Source organism: Aotus nancymaae, unplaced genomic scaffold (assembly GCF_030222135.1).
Source record: "Aotus nancymaae isolate 86718 unplaced genomic scaffold, 86718_ANA_hifiasm-v0.15.2.pri h1tg000040l, whole genome shotgun sequence".
Taxonomy (NCBI): Eukaryota; Metazoa; Chordata; class Mammalia; order Primates; family Aotidae; genus Aotus; species Aotus nancymaae.
In genome coordinates this window covers 25583734-25604514 of record NW_026988454.1, presented here as the reverse complement: position 1 = coordinate 25604514, position 20781 = coordinate 25583734, and the positions used below count along the sequence as shown (strand labels likewise).

At 33.6% G+C, this 20781-nt stretch overlaps 1 protein-coding gene across 2 annotated transcripts in view; it reads left to right on the top strand.

Moving 5' to 3' along the window:
* The window catches only part of VTA1 (vesicle trafficking 1), a 73685-nt gene that overhangs the window by 3455 nt on the left and 49449 nt on the right, over positions 1–20781 (top strand). The window contains exons 1-4 of one of the 2 annotated variants that reach the window (XM_012474444.3): positions 645–683; positions 15572–15666; positions 18539–18666; positions 19333–19408. In XM_012474444.3, coding sequence (XP_012329867.2) covers positions 15586–15666; positions 18539–18666; positions 19333–19408 — 285 coding nt within the window. In that variant the 5' untranslated portion in view covers positions 645–683; positions 15572–15585. Of the gene's footprint in view, positions 1–644; positions 684–15571; positions 15667–18538; positions 18667–19332; positions 19409–20781 lie in introns of those variants that run through there. The other variant, XM_012474443.3, reaches the window with a different exon arrangement.

Sequence of the window (20781 nt, the reverse complement as noted above, 5' to 3'; positions counted from 1 at the left end):
CTACTAAAAATACAAAATGAGCCTGGTGTGATGGCATATGCCTGTCATGCCAGCTACTTGGGAGGCTGAGGCAGGAGAATTGCTTGAACCCAGGAGGCGGAGGTTGCAGTGAGCCAAGATCGCACCGTTGCACTCTAGCCTGGGTAACAAGAGCAAACCTCTGTCTCAAAAAAAAAAAAATGCTAGTCATGAAAGGTTCCAAAAGAGCATTCTAATTTGGGGGGAAGTGGGTAGAACTTTGTATAAGGGGGATGCAGGGAGTCACCTGGAGTTTGTTTCTTTTTAAGAACAGTTGGTCAGTGGATCTCAGAAGAGGGAGGAGTTATTCTGGGATATTAGCAGCCATTGTTTGGTCATTTTGGATTTTATCAAGACAGTGAGGAGGAGCAGTTTGGGGCCAAGGTCATGTGCAAGAAGATGTGAGGAAGATTAGATGTAGGGACAGGGACATGGAAGGACCACAATGCGAAAAATCTCAGTATTTCAGAGTCTCTTAACATTATACATGTATCTGTTAAGTGTAATACCTCATATTAAAAACAGTCTTGTGTTGCAGTATTCTGAATTCTTAAAATGATAAGAATTTTCATAAGATGACCTTACCTCCTCATTCTACATTTATTATTAAAGAATACCATTCCTGGGTTGAGAGCAAAACAAAGAACAAAGGAGAAATACTGAAGGTGAGAGTACCTTGTTTCATCTAAACAAGCTCCTGCAAGGCTCTGCAGCTTATTGCTATTTTAGAATTAGAATTTAGAAATAAAATGGGTGCATGAGTTGACATTCCAGCTGTATTATTAAGTTGTATTTCTCTGAAAAAGTAACTCTTACTTGGCTGATTGGTTTGGCAATAGCAACTGGCATTGCCATTTATACAGTATGGTAGACATTCTCTTTAAACTAAATGAGCTAAAATCTTCATCTCTGAGGTTTTTTGTTTTGTTTTGTTCTTCCTGAAGTACATTTAAAACAGCTGATAGATAAAAACCTTAATTTTTTTGTTTGTTTGCTGAGGAATATTGGGACTAGTATTTCAAGTTTTCCCAATCGTTTCTGTGTCCTACAATAAATTAGAAGGCTGTGATTGAAAGAAGATGATGAATCTTTATAATATATTTTTGCATACATCACAGGAATTGAGAAAATGAATAACTAATGATGGGGTGACAAATCATTTTCTAAGTTTTAAACAAATTTTAAAGTGGGCCTAATTTAATTGTCAGCTTAAAAATTATTTAAAATATTTGATAACAGGTGATTATATGGTTTTTAGCCTATAACCCAGAAGAAATTTAAAGAATTTGATGATTTTGCTGCGACAAAATTTCTTCCATTGTCATTTGTTTCTTTATGTGAATTTGGGGAGGGGATTATTTTTTGTGAATTTAAATCATAAAAGTAAATAGCAATAGAACCCCAGTAGTCTCCTCTGCCTCATTATAGTAATAAATAATATTAATACATAAATATTTGATTTAATTCGTTATAAGATGCATTGCCAATAAAATATTACTTTTTATATTTAATGATTATTGAAATGTATATTATTTTTGTATTGATCAATTATGTATTGTAACAATTGCAGACTCAATTTTGGAAGAAAATTTTAACACTTAGCACCTTATTTCACAGGAAATTCTGTACAAATCTGAATTTCAATTTTCAGTGTTTTGTGCCTGAGAAATGTGACACGTCAATCAAGTGAAGACTTGAGCATACAAATCTATTCCTTTATAGTGAAATTCTTTAGGCTAAGTAAATGGAAATATGGGTTAAAAGAAAAAAGAACAATGTAAAATTTCTGACTCTTAAAGAACTTTTTATATTTTAAAACGATGAATATTAAGTTACTATATTTTAATTCGAAAGATATAATTTTTAGATGTCAATATTTGATGTAGTATAGAAATCACATGTTTGGTACCTGTCTAACCTTCTCATGGAAAGGTGTAGACATCAGCATAAAAACGTGTTAAGGGATACAGTTCTATGATCTTTGTGCACATAAGAATTTTATAAATTGCTAGAGCAAAGAAACATATTTTTCTGAGAAAAAAACTCAAGATTATTTTGCTAAAAACTACTTGCTGGTTCATAAAAGCTCCATGGGCTATGTGCTGCCCTCTACCGGGAATCCTTCTGCATTCCTATTAATTTGACTAACTTACTGACTCAGTACAAATTTTACTTCCTACAGATTATTTTTCATGACCTCATAAAGATGACCTAGAAATTGTTCTTGTGTGCCCCTCATCACATGTGTTATAAACATCTATTTGCCTTTCAACCTTGGGATTGTTGTCTTTTTTTTTTTTTTGTAACTACCTGGCACATAAATGGAATTTCCAAATTCTTAATGAATGCCTTCTTTCTAAATATTATTAATATTCCACTAAAATGTAAACTCTATGAGAACAAGAAGTATGTCTTATGATGATCATTGAATCTCTAACTCCTAATATAGTATCTAAGAAATGGTAGATAACCTGTAAAATTTACCTGTTGATTGAATACAGTAATACATAGCTTTTTTCTTTTTAACATTCTACCACTAGTCAATGACAAATTATAATGGAAACAATCCCAGTACCATGTATAACACATTACCTTACTATGTTTATAATAAATTTTAGATTGAGTCACAAGTCATATTATCATATGATATACACCTTGTACACTCTTTTTTCTAATGTTTCTGTCATTTCCAATCATGATTTACTTCCGACCTTAATGGGAATTCTCCAGTGTTTTATCACTTTTTAAAATTACCTTAATATTCCCACATTTTGAAGTTGTTTGGTCTTTTGTTTTCTTTTTAAATCAGAAATGAATGTTGAAATAAGGTATATCAAATTACTTTTGGTTGTCTGTGGAAATGCTAATAGGCTTATTGTTTATGTATTTGAACTTTTTAATGTAATAAGTAGCAGCAAAATAGTAAATTTTCTCATCTTTCCAGAACCTGAGGGATGATTCTTTCCAGAAACATCCCTCAGTTTCTGGAAAGAATCCCATTAGTTTTTCCTTTTTTTCCCATTAATCTTTTTATTTTGAAATAGTTCTAGGTCCATGTGCAGCACATGTTGTTGTAATAAATAATGCAGAGAGATTCTTTGTACCCTCTACCCAATATCCCCCTATGACAATATCTTGCAAAACTATAACAGACCATAACCAGAATATTGACATTGATACTTCACCAGTTTATTCAGGCTTCCTCAGTTTTACATGTATTTGTTTGTATGTGTATATTTAGTTCTAAACAGCTTGTCAAGTGTAGATTCCTGTACCCAGTACCATAGTCAAGATAGAGAATAGTTAAGAAGAATTCCCGTTGTTGTCCTTTGCCCTTTTATTAATATAACCAACCTTCTCCCTTTCGCTACCTCACCCCCATCCCCTAGTAGCCAGTAACTTGTTGTCCATTTCTAAAACTGTATCATTTAAGATGTGCTGTTAATTGAAATCATACATAAGCTTTTGGGATTGGCTTTTTTCACTTGGCATAATCCCTGGAGATTTATCCAAGTTTATTCCTTTTTTAATGCTCAGTAGAATTCCATGGTATGTGTATACCACAGTGTAACAGTTTAATCATTGAAGACATTTAAGTTGTTTCCAATTTGTGACAATTATGAATAAAGTGAGTATAATCACATAAAGTTTTTGTGTGACCCTGGTTTCCATTTCCCTGGGATACATGCCCAAAAATGCAGTTGCTAGATCATACGGTAATTGCATGTTTAGTTTTATAAGAAACTGTCAAACTGTTTTCAAGAGCGACTGTACTGTTTTACACTCTTTTTGGCAACACGTGAATGATAAATGATCCAGTTGCTCTTCATTCTCACTAGCATTTTGTGTCACTATTTTTTATTTTAGTCATTCTTAATAGGTACAGTGATATCTCATTGTGGTTTTAATTTTTATTTCCCAGATAGCGAATAATGTTGAAAACCTTTTCATGTGCTTATTTACCATATGTGCATCAGCTTCAGTAAAATGTCTTTATGTTTTTGTTCATTATTTTTATTTTTGAGTTTGAGAGTTCTTAATATATTGTAGTTATGTTATCATTTTGAGATTTTCAGTAACACCGTTATGCTGGTTTCTTAGATATTCTTGAGAAAATTACTTATTTTTTCCTCAAATGTGAGTTGGGTTAAAAGGCAGCAGATTTATTGCTTCCTTTAGATTTAAAAAAATTATTGATACAGCAGAACTTTGTGCTTTTGAGGGAAGTTATATTTCTCAATTTCTTCCATTAGAAAAATATTTTCCTTTTGAGCCAATGTTGATTGATATATTAGAGTTTTCTAGGATATCTTTCATTTCAATTGTATTTTGAAATATATTAGCTAGAACTTATAAACTTAATCTTTCTTTTTTTCTTTCATATCTCTCATAACCAACCAATCATGAAAATTTTAAAATTGTGTTTATTTCTTCATTTTCTCTGTTACTATATCCTCACCTTTGACATTCTAAGGTAATGTCATAGCTTCTCAGTTTTTGCTTCCAACATGTAATCCCTGTTGCCACTAGAATGATAAACTTCTAATGCTTGGTGAAAGTAATCCATGGACTAGACTGTGAACATGTAGAAATTGTATGTGACACAAACAGTACAAATTAACAAGTATTGTATCAGGAAAAAACATTTCCAGTAGACAAGTGACAAAGGGCCAATATCCCTGATACACAAAACACTCATAAATGTCCCTTAAAAATAAAAAAAATCCCCATAGATTAAAAATATGTACATACAACTACTGAAGGAGGGAATACTTAACATTCCCTCCTTAGCATTCATTAGCATTCATCCTAATTAGTAATAAATGTAAATTAAAATGGCATAACAATTTTTGACTGTAAAAAGATGTTTCAGCACAAATGAGTATGTCGTCAGATCCTTGCTGACATGGCTGTGTGATTGGTACAAAGTTTGGAAAGCATTTTGATAAGTTGTAAAGTATCTAATTCAGTAATTCCAATTTGGGGAAACTTGTGTTCAGGAAATAATCATACATTTAGTAAGACTTTTATGCACAATTTCCTGAATGATTCTTTATTCATTTGTGATAAGCTCAAAATAACCTAGAAATGTATCATTATGGAAATGGTTACATAAAATATGTTATATCCACTGTATAGAAAGTAATGTAATTGTTTAAAAATTACAAAGCATCTTTTATAACATGGGGAAAAGTTTATATGAAAGTGTAGAATACAGAATTCTACATGGAGTTCCATATGTCAGATCTGAAGAAATCTTTGTCTTTAGTGACCCCTCATGATTTGAATTCTGAATCATCTTTTGTAGTTTTAATCAAATTAATTTCATTTTGTTATTAGAACGTTAGGCACTTTGTGTTGTCTCCAAGCCTTTTATCATTCTACTTTCTCTGCCTTGATACCTCTTCTCTTCCCCATCACACTCACTCGATTTTTATCCTTTAGGTACTAGTTGAATGTCACTTTTTCTAGGAGGACTTTTCTTAAGTCTCCTAGTTTTAAGGTGTTTCTTCTCTTTGTTCTTTGTGCCTTGGTGTAGCTTTACCTTAATTGCTTTTTCATTTGCTTGTCTTTCTTCTATACTGTAAACTCAGGAAGGCTTACACTGTGCTGCCAGTCTTTATTCATTTACTGTGCCTGGTAGTGCTAGGCCACTAGAGATATTTACATAATAAAGAATAGGTGCTCAAAAAATGTTAGCCAAATTGACCTGAATTTTAAGGCAGTTATGGTCCCTAGAGGGAAGTATGGCCATATAGTTGTCACCAAATACGGAAGACAGACAACTAGCATTCATATAGCTGATTGGCATTTGTAACAATGCTTTCTTTCAAAATGTCTGATTTGATTTGATCCTCATAATCTTTCTAGTCATTCTGTTACTAAGTGATAGAGCTAGGACCTGAACGACCAAAGTCAGATGAAAAAACGGTTGAATGAAAAATTGTTGGTGGTAGCCAGTAATTAAAGAAACAGTTATTGAGTGAGCAACAGAGTGAGGGGAAAGGGACTAGTATAATCCGTGACAAGTGAAAAAGGCAAAAAGCCAGTGAAATAATCTGGGAGAGTCCCCAAGTGGGGAGTGGAGATGAAGGAGAGATGCTTTCTGTGAACAGTATGTCGCTGAGCTTTATCTCTGTACTTTTAATGAAGCCAGAAAACATTTGAATATTTACTAAAAGTGGCACTATTCGATAAATATTTTCATTCTGCCAGGTTTGGTCCTGTAGATAAAGCTAAACTCAGAACTTTCCCTTTCCTTTTTCAGTTTGTCATAAGTAAATCTATATAATTTCAAGATTCAATTTTTAAAGATTCCTCTAGGGGGTGACATTGTAAAGTTAATAGACTCAATGAAAGTACATACATGGTCTTAAGAGTCTTCATTTGTTTTTATCGTCATTGGAAAATTAAATATAGTACAGTTGATATGGAAGTTGTAAGTATATATAGTTATTTCAGTTCTAAGATGTTACAGGACATACAAGTAGGAAATTTTAATTTAGTATAAATGCTAAATAAAATGGATTTCTTTATTGGTAGATGGTAAACTACATGAATATTAGCATTAATAATCATACTTGCTCATGCCTGTAATCCCAGCACTTTGGGAGGCTGAGGCGGGCGGTTCATGAGGTCAGAAGTTCGAGACCAGCCTGGCCAACATGGTGAAACCCCATCTCTACCAAAAATACAAAAATTAACTGGGCATGGTGGCACATGCCTGTAAGTCCCAGCTACTCGAGAGGCTGAGGCAGAAGAATCACTTGAACCCAGGAGGCGGAAGTTGCAGTGAGCCAAGATCGCACCACTGCACTCCAACCTGGGCAACAAAGTGAGACTCTGTCTCAGAAAAATAAAAATAAAATAAAATAAATCACTTACCTCTTATTATTTTTTGTTGTGGTTAATCACATAGAAATTGGATTTTAAATTTAGACTAGTTTACTAAGCCAATAAAAAGAAGCAGTCCTTTCAGTCTTTGCTGGTTCCTGAATGATAAACTAGAGTCTGTAGTCTTACTGCCTGAGTACTTACTTTTTTTTTTTTTAAGTAAGCTTACTCAGGATTCTTGACTGTAGCAATTACAATAAACACACAGAATACTGGACCACTGATTTATCCATTAGCCTTCCATTCCTTCTATGTTTGTTTTTGTGAACATATATGCAAACATGGATTTTATTTTGTAAAAATTATTATTTAATACTTTCCTTTTAGAGTAATATCAACTCATTTTACATCTCTTTAGAAAAAACTGTGAAGTTGAAGGGGCTATAAAGTCAAATAACACATTCTTAACTTTCTCTTTTTAGGCATTCATATGAATTTTAGGTTAATTCATACAAGTTTAAGCATCTTTGATAAGGTTTGTCTTCTATGACAATTACATTTGGCTGTTCAAAGTGGAAGCTTATATACTCTTGAACAGCCAAGGATTATATATAGTAGGTTTCAATAACCATGCTTGATATAAGTTTCTACTTTCACTTAAATTCTTCATTGAGCTGTTGCATTTGCATTTTTTATATTTATTTTTCTGTGGCTTGTCAGGTTTTTATGTTTTTACTATTTGGGGTTTTAACCTCAATTTATTATTGTTTCTATTTGGTAACACTGTTGACGTCTTGGAGGAGCAATTCTTTGTTGTCAGGACTGCCCAGTACATTTCAGGATATTACTGTTTTAAATGTTAATAGTACCCCCGACATTGCATTTTAAAATAGAAGAAAAAAAAAAGCCTCCACACTTTTGTAGATCCCTCAAGAGGCAGTATAATTGAAAATCTAAATTCCCATCAGTATGGGAAGTTCATATTATGTAACTGTTAAAGATATATGGAATTACATTTATTACAGAAGATGCTGTAACCCACAGCATAATGTAAAAATGAAGGGTGCAAACAAATTACATGTTGCCATGTATGTCAGATTTGTGGTTGTATATTTTATGTGTGTGTATGAAGAGAGACATCTTGCTTGTTGCAAGGTACAGTGACTCTGGAGCCAGACTGCGCCTGAGTCAAGTCCCAACCTATCATTTACGGTCTGCATGATCTTGTGAGCTTCATATACTCAGGATAATAGTAAGATCAACTTCAGAAAATTTTTTGATGGATTAATCAATTTTTTTATTTTTAGATGACTAAATGAGTACATGACCATGGTGATTACTCATTTAACATTGGTTACTATGAAGTTATTATTACTCCAGTTCAGTGGGATCTTGTAGATAGTATATTGCTGGGTCTTAAGTTTTTATCTAGTATAACAACCTCTGCCTTTTAATTGCAATGTTTAAAACGTTTATAATTAATAAGTATGTTTGGGTTTAAGTCTTGCTATTAGTTTTCTATTTGTCTCATTTGTTGTTTGTTTCTTCTTTCTCTTTTTTCTGCCTTTTTTATATTCAGAGTTCTTCTAGGGTTCTATCATACCTCCACTGTGGAGTTACTAGATACTTCTATGTTTATAGCAGTTGCTCTAGAATGCTTAAAATAACTTGATCAGTCTGCTATACCCCCTAACATATGAGGAAAGATCTTTACTGTTTTTTCCCCTCATGTCCTTTGCCTGTAGTTGTCATACGCTGTACTTATATGTATACCATAGACCCTATACTTTTATTTTATTTTTTAACTACTTTAAAGAAATTTATAAAATGTAAAAATACAAATTTTTATGTTTTGCCACATAAATATCATTTTCAGTACTCATCAAGATCCAAGTTTTAAATATGGTATTGGTTGTTGGTTGAGAACGGTAGCTCACACCTATAATCTCAGCACTCTGGGAGGCCAAGGTGAGTGTATCACTTGAGATCAGGCGTTCAAGACCAGCCTGGGCAACATGATGAAACCCTGTTCTACCAAAAATACCAAAAAAAAGAAAACAAATTACCTAGACGTGCTGGCCCATGCCTGTAGTCTCAGCTACTTAGGAGGCTGAGGTGGAGGGATCACCTGAGCCCGGGAGGCAGAGGTTGCAGTGAGCTGGATAATGCCGCTGCACTCTAACTGGACAACAGAGCAAGACCCCATCTCAAAAATTTTGTAAACTACTTTGGGTAATTTATATTTTAATGTCCCAGAGTTTACTAAGCTTTTCTTTTTTGGTGTCTATACTGTTAATCCTATCCAGTGAGTTTTTCATTTCAGATATTGTTTTTTTTACCTCTAGAAGTTTCATTTGGATTCCTTTGTGTATGTTCCATTTCTCCTTTCTATTCATGGTTTTCTTTATATACTTTCTATAGTTCCCTAGTATATTAATGTCATTATCTCCTGTTTTTATTATTTTGTCGTTTGATCTGTTCCTGTTGGCTTATATTTTTTCTTCTTGTGGATCACATTTTTCTGTCTGTTGGCCTCTTTAGTAATTTTTGACTGGAGGTAGGACATTGTAAATTTTATGTTTTTGAATATGTGGAGTTTGTGGTCTTTCTTTGAAGGTATTCAGTCTGGCCAACAATGAAGTAATTTGGAATTCAATTTGATTCTTTTGTGTATTGTTCTTTTTTTGTTTGTTTTTAGCTTTTCGGGGTAGGTCTAAAGTAGCCTTTGCTACTTTAGGGAGAGTTTAACACCACTACCAAAGTATGCCCATCTTGGACTCTCTACCCAGTATAACATATAGAACTGATCTCTCTGGTTGGAACTTGAATGCATTCTAGCCTTGTATGTGCACTGGGAACAATTAAGCTTATGGAACAGGTTCTGTTCGTTCTTGGCCTTGAGAAGATTTCCCCTGCACACCAAATGTTAGTATTGAACTGAGTCTCCAGGTTATCCTTATGCAGATTTCTGGTTTTTTTCCTGCATAGCTCCCTTCTCTTCAGAACTCTGCCCTTAACACACAACTGCCTCAGTCTCCCTGAATTCACTCCAGTGTGTTTTTTCAACTCAACTAGAGGACTGTTCTCTGCTTGGGACTCCTCTCCCTGGGCCTTAGTTTGGAGTGTGCCTCCTGGCAGAATGCTGGGCTAATCATTGGTGCCACCTCATTTGTTTCCTTTCTCCAGGTATCATGGTCTTCCTCCATCTGTTTCTATTATCTGAGAATGATATTTCATATATTTTGTCCAGTTTTTTTCTGTTTACAGTGGGATGATAACCAAAATTACATCATCAAGGCCAGAAGTAGATATCTGTGTTCTTATTTTAACAATCAGATAATCACTTAGTGTTTGCTGTGTGTCAGCACAATGCTAACATCCAGAATCCCGGTGATTATTTGTTTAATCTTTGGACAGTAAAAAACCCAGATATTCTTACCTTTTATTTTGATGTTCATTACATCAAATAATAGGAAGTCAGGAGTGGCTAACTTTTTCTTAAAATTGCCATTATGACAGGAGTTCCAAAAGTATTTATTCAATGAAGGAATAAGTACAGTAAAATATTCTTTATTAGCAGGCATTCAATCATGCTTCCTTCCCTTTTCCCTTTTTGGTAAAATTGTGTGCATAAATTATTTTTATTCAATTTGGAAAGTAGATAAATTTTGTATAAAAACTGTATAATAATCTTTGACTCAGAGATACCTTCACAAAGGATAATACTAACATATAGAAGATATCTGCAATATACTTAGAAATAGAATAACATTCAGTTCTATTTTTTGGAATAAAATTTTCTTTTTCTCAATATATTCTATTGAGTGCCACATTTTTTAACCTATTAAAGCCTCACTCCTCACAATTGCTTTTATATCTTTTTGTGTGTGTTTATATCATACATTTTTCATGTTTTTATGTTCTTATGGATAAACATGGATATGTTTGAATGTTAATGTTCAGATTCTATGGAACTTTGGATTACACATACCTTCAGAATAGTAAATGTTTGTTTTCTAAATGTCTTACATTAAATTAAAGTCAAGTTGGAAAGTATTTAATCCTTTAGCAAATATGCTTCATTACTCATCAAATAATATTTATTTATAAAAATAAACACATTTCCTTTATGAAATAAATCAAATATATTTTCTTATAAATGATTTCAGCTACATGTTTATTTTTCTGTTTTTGTAGGTATTTTCCATGTTAGACATTAATTTTTCATCGTATTGCTGCTGCTAGAATGAATTGCTTGTCTCAGAGTTCTTTATGAAAGAGATCCTTTTTCATCCCTGTGGCAAATAGATATTTTAGTGTACTTAAACTGAGTTTTCTTAAGTGAAATCAAGATCTTTTCCTTTTTATTAATAGTAGAAAATGTATCTTATGGTAAATTTTTTATACTTAAGAATTCTGATCAACATAAGGTATTCAGAAATATAAAAGCCAGGCCAGTTTTTTTCCTAAGTCTTTCAATGCTGAGAGGACCCAATTCTTCAGTTAAAGATATTACCATATAATAATGTCCTTAAAATTGCAAAGACTAAATATGCACACAAACTAAGAAAAAAAACGAATGTAGGCCAAGCTAATTAAACTATATTATATTTACACTATATTTAACTATTAGCTATCTGGATTAGGTTAACTTCTAAAGAACAAGAAGTGGATATTTTGTTTATATTTGTATTGTGAGGGAGGATGATAACATGTGCTGCATTAATTTTCTGCATGTTTGCTTAATGGTTAAATCCTTAGATGGCTGTCACTAAAGCCAAGAACAATCTGAGGAATCAACTTCATTTCTTTACTCTCTGGGCTGTTACCTATATTTCTTTCCAAAATTGACCTATCAAGTAGCTAACTCTGCTCCATGAATGGTAGGCCTCACATAGTGTTCACTACTATGGTTTAAAAAAGAGAGAGAGAAAGACCTGGGGGGAGATAACACTGTCGGTACCATCCTTCAAATTATCATTTCATCATATTGGCCAGTGTACATTTAGATTATGAATAATTACCTGATGTGTATGTATGTTTAAGTAAGGTTGTTGTTTTAGAGATTGAAATGTGTTTCAAATAGTCAGTTGGGATGTTGCAAAAGCAATTATTAAGCCCATTTAAGATTGGTAATTATATTTGTAATGATGACAGTCTGTCATCTGTCTCTGCTGCTTGGATGCAGGTATAGAGAAAGAGGATAGTTAGGTTTATGTATGAGAATGCTTTTGCCAGAGGGATGTAATAAAAAGATTTAGAGGTAGAAGGAAATAGTAAAATAAAATTCTTAAAATGTATTGTAACAATAAAGCTGGTTGCAGAGGGAAGTTAAAGGGGAGAAGACTGATCTTAATAAAGAAGTTATAAGAAGTCAGTGAATTGGAAACCTGTAGTAATGTGCATAGTTGAATGTTAGAAGAAGAGGAGATTATGATTAGAGAGTGTATTGATTTTTGCAGTAGTTTGAGATGGTAATTTAATTATAGAATGACCAGTGAGTGAAAGAGCACATAAAATTGTTGGAGGTCAGGGGTCAATAAGAATTGAGAACATGGTCTTACATTATAATTAAATTTGCTTGTATGATGCAGAAAATCCAAAGTAACAATGGCTAAGTAAAATAAAGATTTACTCTTTTGTTTAAAGAAAGCCTTATGTTGGCAGTACCCTGTGCTAGTGTACCAACTCCATAGTCATCTGGGACCCCAGCTGGTTTTCCAGTTTCAAATCTACCAGCCAGCACATGGTTACTATTTCCAAGGTTGCCTTGTAGCCCAAGTTAGGTACGAGGGCTTCAGTCATCTAGTATTTATATTCTAGGTAGTCGAGAGGAAAAAAGGGAGAGGGTCTGCAAGATAATTCCCTGCTGTCATTCCCCCTTTTACAGAGACATTACAAAAGTCTTTCCTAACTATTTCTGGGTACATAATATTAGTTTTGGTTACATGGCCATATTTTGCTTTCAAGAATACTGGGAAATGTATTCTTTTGGCTAGGTACATTACACCTTCTTAGTAATACAGGATTTTGCCAGTCCTAAGGAGGTATGTGAGAGAATTTTTTGTTTTAAGTTACTAAAGAGGGTTGCGAATATAGTGATTTCTTCAAGTGACATCTGCTTTTAGTTCAGACAGAGAAGAAGATGGAACCAGAAAATGTGGAAGAGTATGCTGATGAAAAGCAATGGTTCCAGGGGATTTTGGTAGAAGGCATGGGGGTGTGGGGAAGAGGCATGGGCTAGGTTGGGGCAAGAAAACATAGTTCATAGTTGAGAGGAGTGAGGATGCCATAGAGCAGTGATCCTCAACCTTTTGATGACCTATTCATATGAGTTAAAAAAAATTGAACACAGATCTTCAATATATTATGTAAATTATGAATTACATTTACATATTGATGTACTAATACTGTATTATTAAAGAGAAATATAAAATAGAAATGTTTTAAGAATTAGATAAAATATCAATAGAAATGCTAATATTTTATTTTCCATACTCGAGCCAATTATTTTGCCAATCCCTGGGATCATATGGTCTCAAAGGCCTGGCTAGCTTCAGTATAACTTAGAATAGTGGCTCTCTTAGGGGAATATGAGCTACCTGGCATGGAACTGATCCTACATTCTGCTAGAAGCATCCTCTTAAAAATAAGAGAAAGGATACCTAATATTCTTTGGGAATTTTTGGCAATACAGTAAACTTAAATTTGAGGGGGAAAGAGCGTTTAAGATTTATAGATAGTACCTTGTAAGAAGATAACATTTGATCTGAGATCAAATTAGCATCCCTTTGTATGTCAAAGTGATCTCCAGTGCTAGTTTGTGTATAGTGAAAGCAATGTGCGCTACACTGGGTAGCAGTAAATCTCAGTGACACTTTTGGAACTCTGTTTTTTTTCTCTCCTTAATGTCTAGATGGATCAAATCCTTAAAATTGATATGTGGTTATGATATTGAGATAATATGAGATAGCCCTAAAAGCCTAAGCACTAAAAAGCAGTTCCTTTGGATAAAACCATTAAAATTAAAAACACACAGATAACAATAAATAGGGTTCTGTTTCATGTGTATATTAATTTTTAAAGAGAATTTCTGACATGTAAACATAATTGAATTGGAAATTCTGAGAGTAACAGATAATTCACTTTGTTATAAAGCTCTAGTAAATTAAACAATGATAGACCCATAGAATAACACAGCAGGAAAGGCAGTATGTAGAATTGGGCCCTATTATCCCATGGAAACTCAATATATGATAATGAATGATAAAAATGACATTTAAATCAGTAGGACAGAATGAGCTGTTCTTTCATTCATGTGTTTATCTATTCAGAAAATGTTTATCAAGGGCCAACCACTATCCTAGATGCCAGGGATACATCAGCAAACCAAATAGACTAACATCCTTGTCATCATGGAGTGTAAATTCTAGTTAGGGTAGGGATAGGATAAATGCATAGAAGATTCCATTTGGTGGGGGAACATTATATCTCTGCTTCATACTGCATAAAAAATGGCTACAAGTCAGTTTGTTTAAAAGCAAACCAGTTTAGCAGAAGATTATTTTATTTCGATAGCTATCCTTAATTCATAAAGGAGAATATAGAGCTATTCAGTAAATAGCTGATAGTTTTTTAGTGGTTAGGGAAATATAAAATCAAACAGTGAGATAGCACATTCAGTCTTCAGATTCATAGCAATTTAAGTTTAATAAGTTTTGGTGAGTTTAGGCAAAACGAGTGCTTGTGTATGTTGCAGATACAACTATGTATTGATACTTTTGTTTTTGGGGGCAGTTTAAGAGTAGCTCTCAAAATGAAAAAGGTACAGAGACTGTGACCCAGGAATCTCAACTCTTGGTTCCCAGGGAACTCTCTTGCATTATCACAAGAAGGTGTTTTGCAACATTCAAGAGTTTTACTATCTTCATTCAAAAACTTTCTTGCTTTATGCACATTACTTATAACGAAAATTTGAGAGCCATCTAAATATGCTTTCGTTAGTATGATACATTCATACTGTATAACATTAGCACTGACACAGATCTCCAGGACATATTGTTGAATGTAAGAGGTGAATTGCAGACATTGTATGTATACATCAGTGGTAACAGCAATTACCATCAGAACTGTTCACAGTTCTTATTACTGGGAAAGTTAACTAAAATTGTGGTGTCAGCTCTTTAAGTTTAGCCTTATCTGAGTTGTTTTTATTAACTTTTTAAAGAAAAGGTGTATTTATTCAAGGAGAGTGTACATAAAATTACTATACCAATTCTTCCTATAAACTTCAGTTCAAGTCTCATTTCCCACTCTCCCAGCCCATTTTGTATATTTTGTCAGTATCACTTATTTGGCATTTGGCAGGTAGGTACTCTTGTATGTATGGTGGTTTGCTGTGTGCTCTGTCTTACCAGGTAAATTATAGGTGCCTTTAACACCTTAGGACATATGTAGTCCTTTTTTTTGTTTTTAAACATAATGCCAAAAGAGAAGGCCTTACTTGGTAAAAAATATATATGTATTTATTATCATGGATGTCTTCCATTCTTTGGATAATATTTTTGTGCTTTTTAGGTTTCTAACTTCCATAGTAAATTGGTTTTATTTCTGAATTTACTTGAATTTTACATAACTTATTAGCAATTATATTTTAAACAGTCATAAACATGGATGTTTAAAAATGAAATTGCTCAAATTATCTTACTTTTCTTTCTAGGTCGTTTATACGCAATGCAGACTGGAATGAAGATTGATAGCAAAACTCCTGAATGTCGCAAATTTTTATCAAAGTTAATGGATCAGTTAGAAGCTGTAGGTTAAACACTGATCGTTTATTTTCTGATTGTGGTTAAAATACCATTTTATTCATTTGCTTGTCTGTGTTGTCATTTTAGTTCTTTCCCTGGGCAACAATCAACAATGCCATTACACCTGAGGAAAAATTAGACATAATTTTTTTTCATTTATTTGCTTCCAGAGGAATTATGAGTGTTAATTAAAGTATGTTCAAATGCCATTATATCTTGTTCCAAATTATTATAGATGGCCTTTGACTCATCGTTTCATAAGCGAAAAGCCCTTTCTTTCTTTTTTTCTTTTTCTTTTTTTTTCAGACAGGGTCTTACTCTGTTGCCCAGCAGGCTGGAGTAGAGTGCAGTGCAGTGGCATGATCTCTTGGCTTGCTGCGACCTCCACCTCTCAGGTTCAAGCGATTCTCCTACCTCAGCCTCCCAAGTAGCTGGGAACCACAGGCACACACCAAACGCGCCTGGCCAGTTTTTTTGTATATTTTGGTAGAGTCGGAGTTTCACCATGTTGGCCAGGGGGTCTCAAACTCCTTACCTCAAGTGATACACCCACCTCAGCCTCCCAAAGTGCTTGAGCCACCACACCCAGCCGTGAAAAAACCTTTCTAACGTTCCCTTGCAGTCACATGATGATTAATTTGGGAAATCTTAGTATTTCTTACAACAATCAAATAATGGGTTATGTATTTAGTGAAAGGGACAATGAAAGAAATGATGCCAGTTACTTATCCTTTCTTCCTCCCTCTCTGGGGTTCCAGGGGAAGATAATCTTATGGTTTAGGCATCTTTCCCTCCTAGCAGGAATGTGGTAAGTGACTAGTTAGTCATCTTCTTGAACCTAATATAACTTCACAGATCACTGTAGAGATACATATTGAGAAGTGCCTACTGGATTGGATGTTAGTGCATAAAGAAGGCAGTGCCAACCTTAGTAGTTACACTTAGTAATCAGGACTCTGTCCTGTAACTCCTGGGCCCAGCCATAGCTGGTTTCTCTTAACAAAGTCAGGGTCTACTCATTAATTCATCTCCTCCAAGACTGTTATATTAATAGCCATGACTTACTTTTTATTTGCTTATTTAGTTATCTGATCTCAGGAGAATTAGAAACCTAGTTTTTCTATCAGTTGCATTGTTTTGCTTAGAGAAACTTTAGACAAATAAAAACCAAAATAAAAACACTTAGCCCAGAGCTTTTGTTTTCATTGTTTTTATGTATTGTTAGGAGGTTATGATTCAAATCAAGACTTATGTGAAGGTGGAACTTCCTGCATAGTTATATAAAGCAGCCATGGGCAGTAGTGTTCTGTCTCAGTTGGTGTGACTCTCTGGCATACTGACTCCTGTCATCTGCTACTGTTAACTTCTCAAAATCAGCTTCATAGCACCACTGAGGAGATTCAGCTGTTCCTGTAGCCTACCTATCTGGTCTTCCATTTCTACAACTGCTTCTGTGGATACAAGATAAATTTGAGTACTCTCTTTTTAAGGAATGGGTTGGGGTAGAGAATGTTTCTCACACGTAGCAGTATATTTGTAAAATTCCAACTCTAGCAGACATTTTGTATAGTATAATGTCTTTATTAATTTCACTGTATAGCAGTAGTAGCTCAGATAATAGTTCTTGAGTAAGACAAAATTCAGACAGTCTTCTGAAGTGTAAAATCACATTTATAAAGGGACTCATCAGGAATTTATCACTACCTACATTAAATGACAGGTAGGGTAAGTTTATTCCATGATGAGGGCACATCTGTCTGTGCTATGATGTTTGTATTACAGTTTTAAAACTTCAAGTATATTATGTTTTGCTGTCGGATATTCTCTGATGAAGATGAGATGAAGTGGCCTACTCTCACTAAAATTGTTCTATAGTGAAATCTGCCTTTACAAATGATTTTGTAGTTTGGATATATAAATTACTCTTACATGTGGGGATTTCTTTTATCTTTTTTTTCTCTTTTTGTTCAGGATAAACATAGATAAAATTTCATTAAATTACACCATTAACTCTCTTCTGGGCTGTAAGTTATGCTGTTTAATTATGAAAGTATTTACTTTGCTGATTTTATGAAAAATCCCAGGACGGCTTTTAATTTTTTACTTTATAACGTCTTTGAAAAAAGTAGTTTTTTAAAAAATTAGCATGATGCTCAGATCTGATACTCCAGAGAGTTATTTTACTCCTGTATTGCAGCCTGAGTAAAAAGTAGGAACTCTTTTTTTAATGCTTTAAATCATTGTAACTGTAGAAAAGGGCTAAGAATTTACAGATATAAGTTGTGTTGATTAGAGGTATATATTTGTCTAAATTTTAAAACCTTCCATAATTTGATTCTGAGTTTGTCATCTTATACCGTACTTAGAATTAGATCTTTTTTGTTTTTCATACAGTGTGCTCTTTTAGGACTTGATGAACCCTCTAGTCTTACTTTTTTTTAGATTTGATAGAAGAAATTGAAATGAGAATAAATAAAAATTTTAAATTATATATGCCTGGGAAATTATTTTCTAATTCTATTTTTAGGGTAACTTGTAGTTTAGATAATAGAACATTATTTTGAAATATTTGATGCTTCATTCACATGGACGATTGGCTATATTATCTTTTTATGCTTGGTTATTTTGATTCTTAGAGCTAAATTATATTTTCAGGTTATCATAAGTGTATTTCTTCAAAGTTGTAAGCATTGAATTTTGTTTTAAATACGTTGGGCTGAGGCAAACCACTTTCTTTTTTGCAAGATTTCATTGATAAATCTTTTATTGAAATGAATATAAAATAATTTACTTAAAATGATTATGAGAGCTATTTGTAATTAAGCCAATACTTCTAAGAGTCCAAATCATAAGCTATGTATCTGATTTTATTTTAGCTTAAGAAGCAATTGGGTGATAATGAAGCTATTACTCAAGAAATAGTGGGTTGTGCCCATTTGGAGAATTATGCTTTGAAAATGTTTTTGTATGCAGACAATGAAGATCGTGCTGGGCGATTTCACAAGTAAGTAAAAAAAGAGAAAAATAAAAATTATTTTATTAATTTTGTAACTGTATAACCAAAATTAACTAGTTTTCTCTGAAACACTTTCTAACCTGCTGATTGATCTAGGTTTTTTTAAAAAGAATTAGGGAACTTCACAGTGATTTTAGTTTACAAATTCTGGCCTTTCTTTTAAAAGAAAATGGCTGAAAGAAGAAATACCCATGGCAGATTTAATTACTTAGTAAATATACTCTATTTAGCTGTTTTTTTAACATTTAGTAAAATCTGAATTGATTTTAGCCGAAATCATAGCCTCAACTGATGATTTTGATTTTAAAGGTACCCACCCCAGTTGATTCAAATGATTTGTCAGTGTAATATTTAAATGTAAAGAAATGCATTATGTTTTTATGTGGAGTCAGATAATACTATAATTACATTTTCTAATATCAAAATGCACAAAAACTCTTGCTATAGTTTATTTACTTGTAATGCAAGCCTTGTTACTTTCTCATAATAACAGATTAGAAAACCATTTTTATTTTCTGGAAATCTGATTTTATTTAAAATATTAATTTTAGAGTGCTTTTATAAATATCAGAATTTTTTTTCTTATAGCTACATGACTAATGCTACATTTTAATATGTTCATATTTAAATTAAACTGGCTCTTTTCTCTTCCAGAAACATGATCAAGTCTTTCTATACTGCAAGTCTTTTGATAGATGTCATAACAGTATTTGGAGAACTCACCGATGAAGTGAGTGTACATTCTTTACTGTCCTATTAGCTGAAGATCAGTAATGTTTCTGTTTATCAGTTTTGTTATTGCATCGTTTATTTATAGCAGAATGGCTGTCAGAAATTAATGCAAGCAAAAAATGTAATTTTGCATTTTTCATTAGCCATTTTTTAAAAAGTAAATTATTTCCAATAATATATTTTAATTTTGTACTAAGTTCTCTATTTTTATGTTTGTGTTTGTTTTTTGAGACAGAGTCGTCTTCTGTTGTCCAGGCTGGAGTGCAGTGGTATGATCTCAGCTCACTGCAGCCTCAACCTCCCCAGGCTCAAGCAATTCTGTCTCAGCCTCCTAAGTAACTGGGACTACAGAGCCAGCTAATTCTGTATTTTTTTTGTAGATACATGGTTTCACTGGGCTGGTCTCGAACTCCTGAGCTCAAGCAATTTCCCATCTCAGCCTCCCAAAGTGCTGGAATTACAGGCCGTAAACCACTGCAACTGGCCTGTAATAAGTTCTTTGAATCCAGCATGTATTTTACACTTTAGCACATGTGTGACTACTGTATTGGACAGCACGGGTCTAGAGTTTGATCTCATTAAGTATTAATATATTACTAATCCTGTATGTTGTTTTTACACTGTAATTTGTTGAACATACTGGAGATAGAATCTTTTTTTGTTGTTTTTCTGTTTGTTTGTTTGTTTTTTGAGATGGAGTTTCACTCTTGTTGCCCAGGCTGGAGTGCAATGGCGTGATCTTGGCTCACTGCAACCTCCGCCTCCCAGGTTCAAGTGATTCTTCTGCCTCAGTCTCCCTAGTAGCTGGGATTACAGGTGGATGCCATGATGCCCAGCTAGCTAATTTTTGTATTTTTAGTAGAGACGGGGCTTCACCACGTTGGTCAGGCTGGTTTCGAACTCCTGACTTCAGGTGATCCGCCCACCTCGGCCTCCCAAAGTTCTGGATTACAGGTGTGAGCCACCGTGCCCAGCCTGGAGGTAGAATCTTTTTAGGACTTTTTTTCTGTTTCATTTCTAGTCAGCATTATTGTTAATGGTTTGTTTCCCTTGTAAAATGCATATAGGACTTAGTATTTTATAATATACTTCCTGTTCATTTTATCAGTTTGATTTCCATAATGACTGTAAGGTAAGCAGAGCACATAACCATTTTAGACAAGGGCAAATGGGGGTTAAGCGACAAATTTACCGCTTTAAGTTTAGTGTTATTTTCACCGTAGCAGGCTTTATCACTGGTGTGGAGAATTTATTTTAAGAGAGGGAATATATTAATCTAGAAACAGAGAAAGAGTTATAAGTGAGATTGATACATATGCATTATATCAGTGATTTGAATACTATGAGCAATGTTGTTTTCTGTGATGGGAT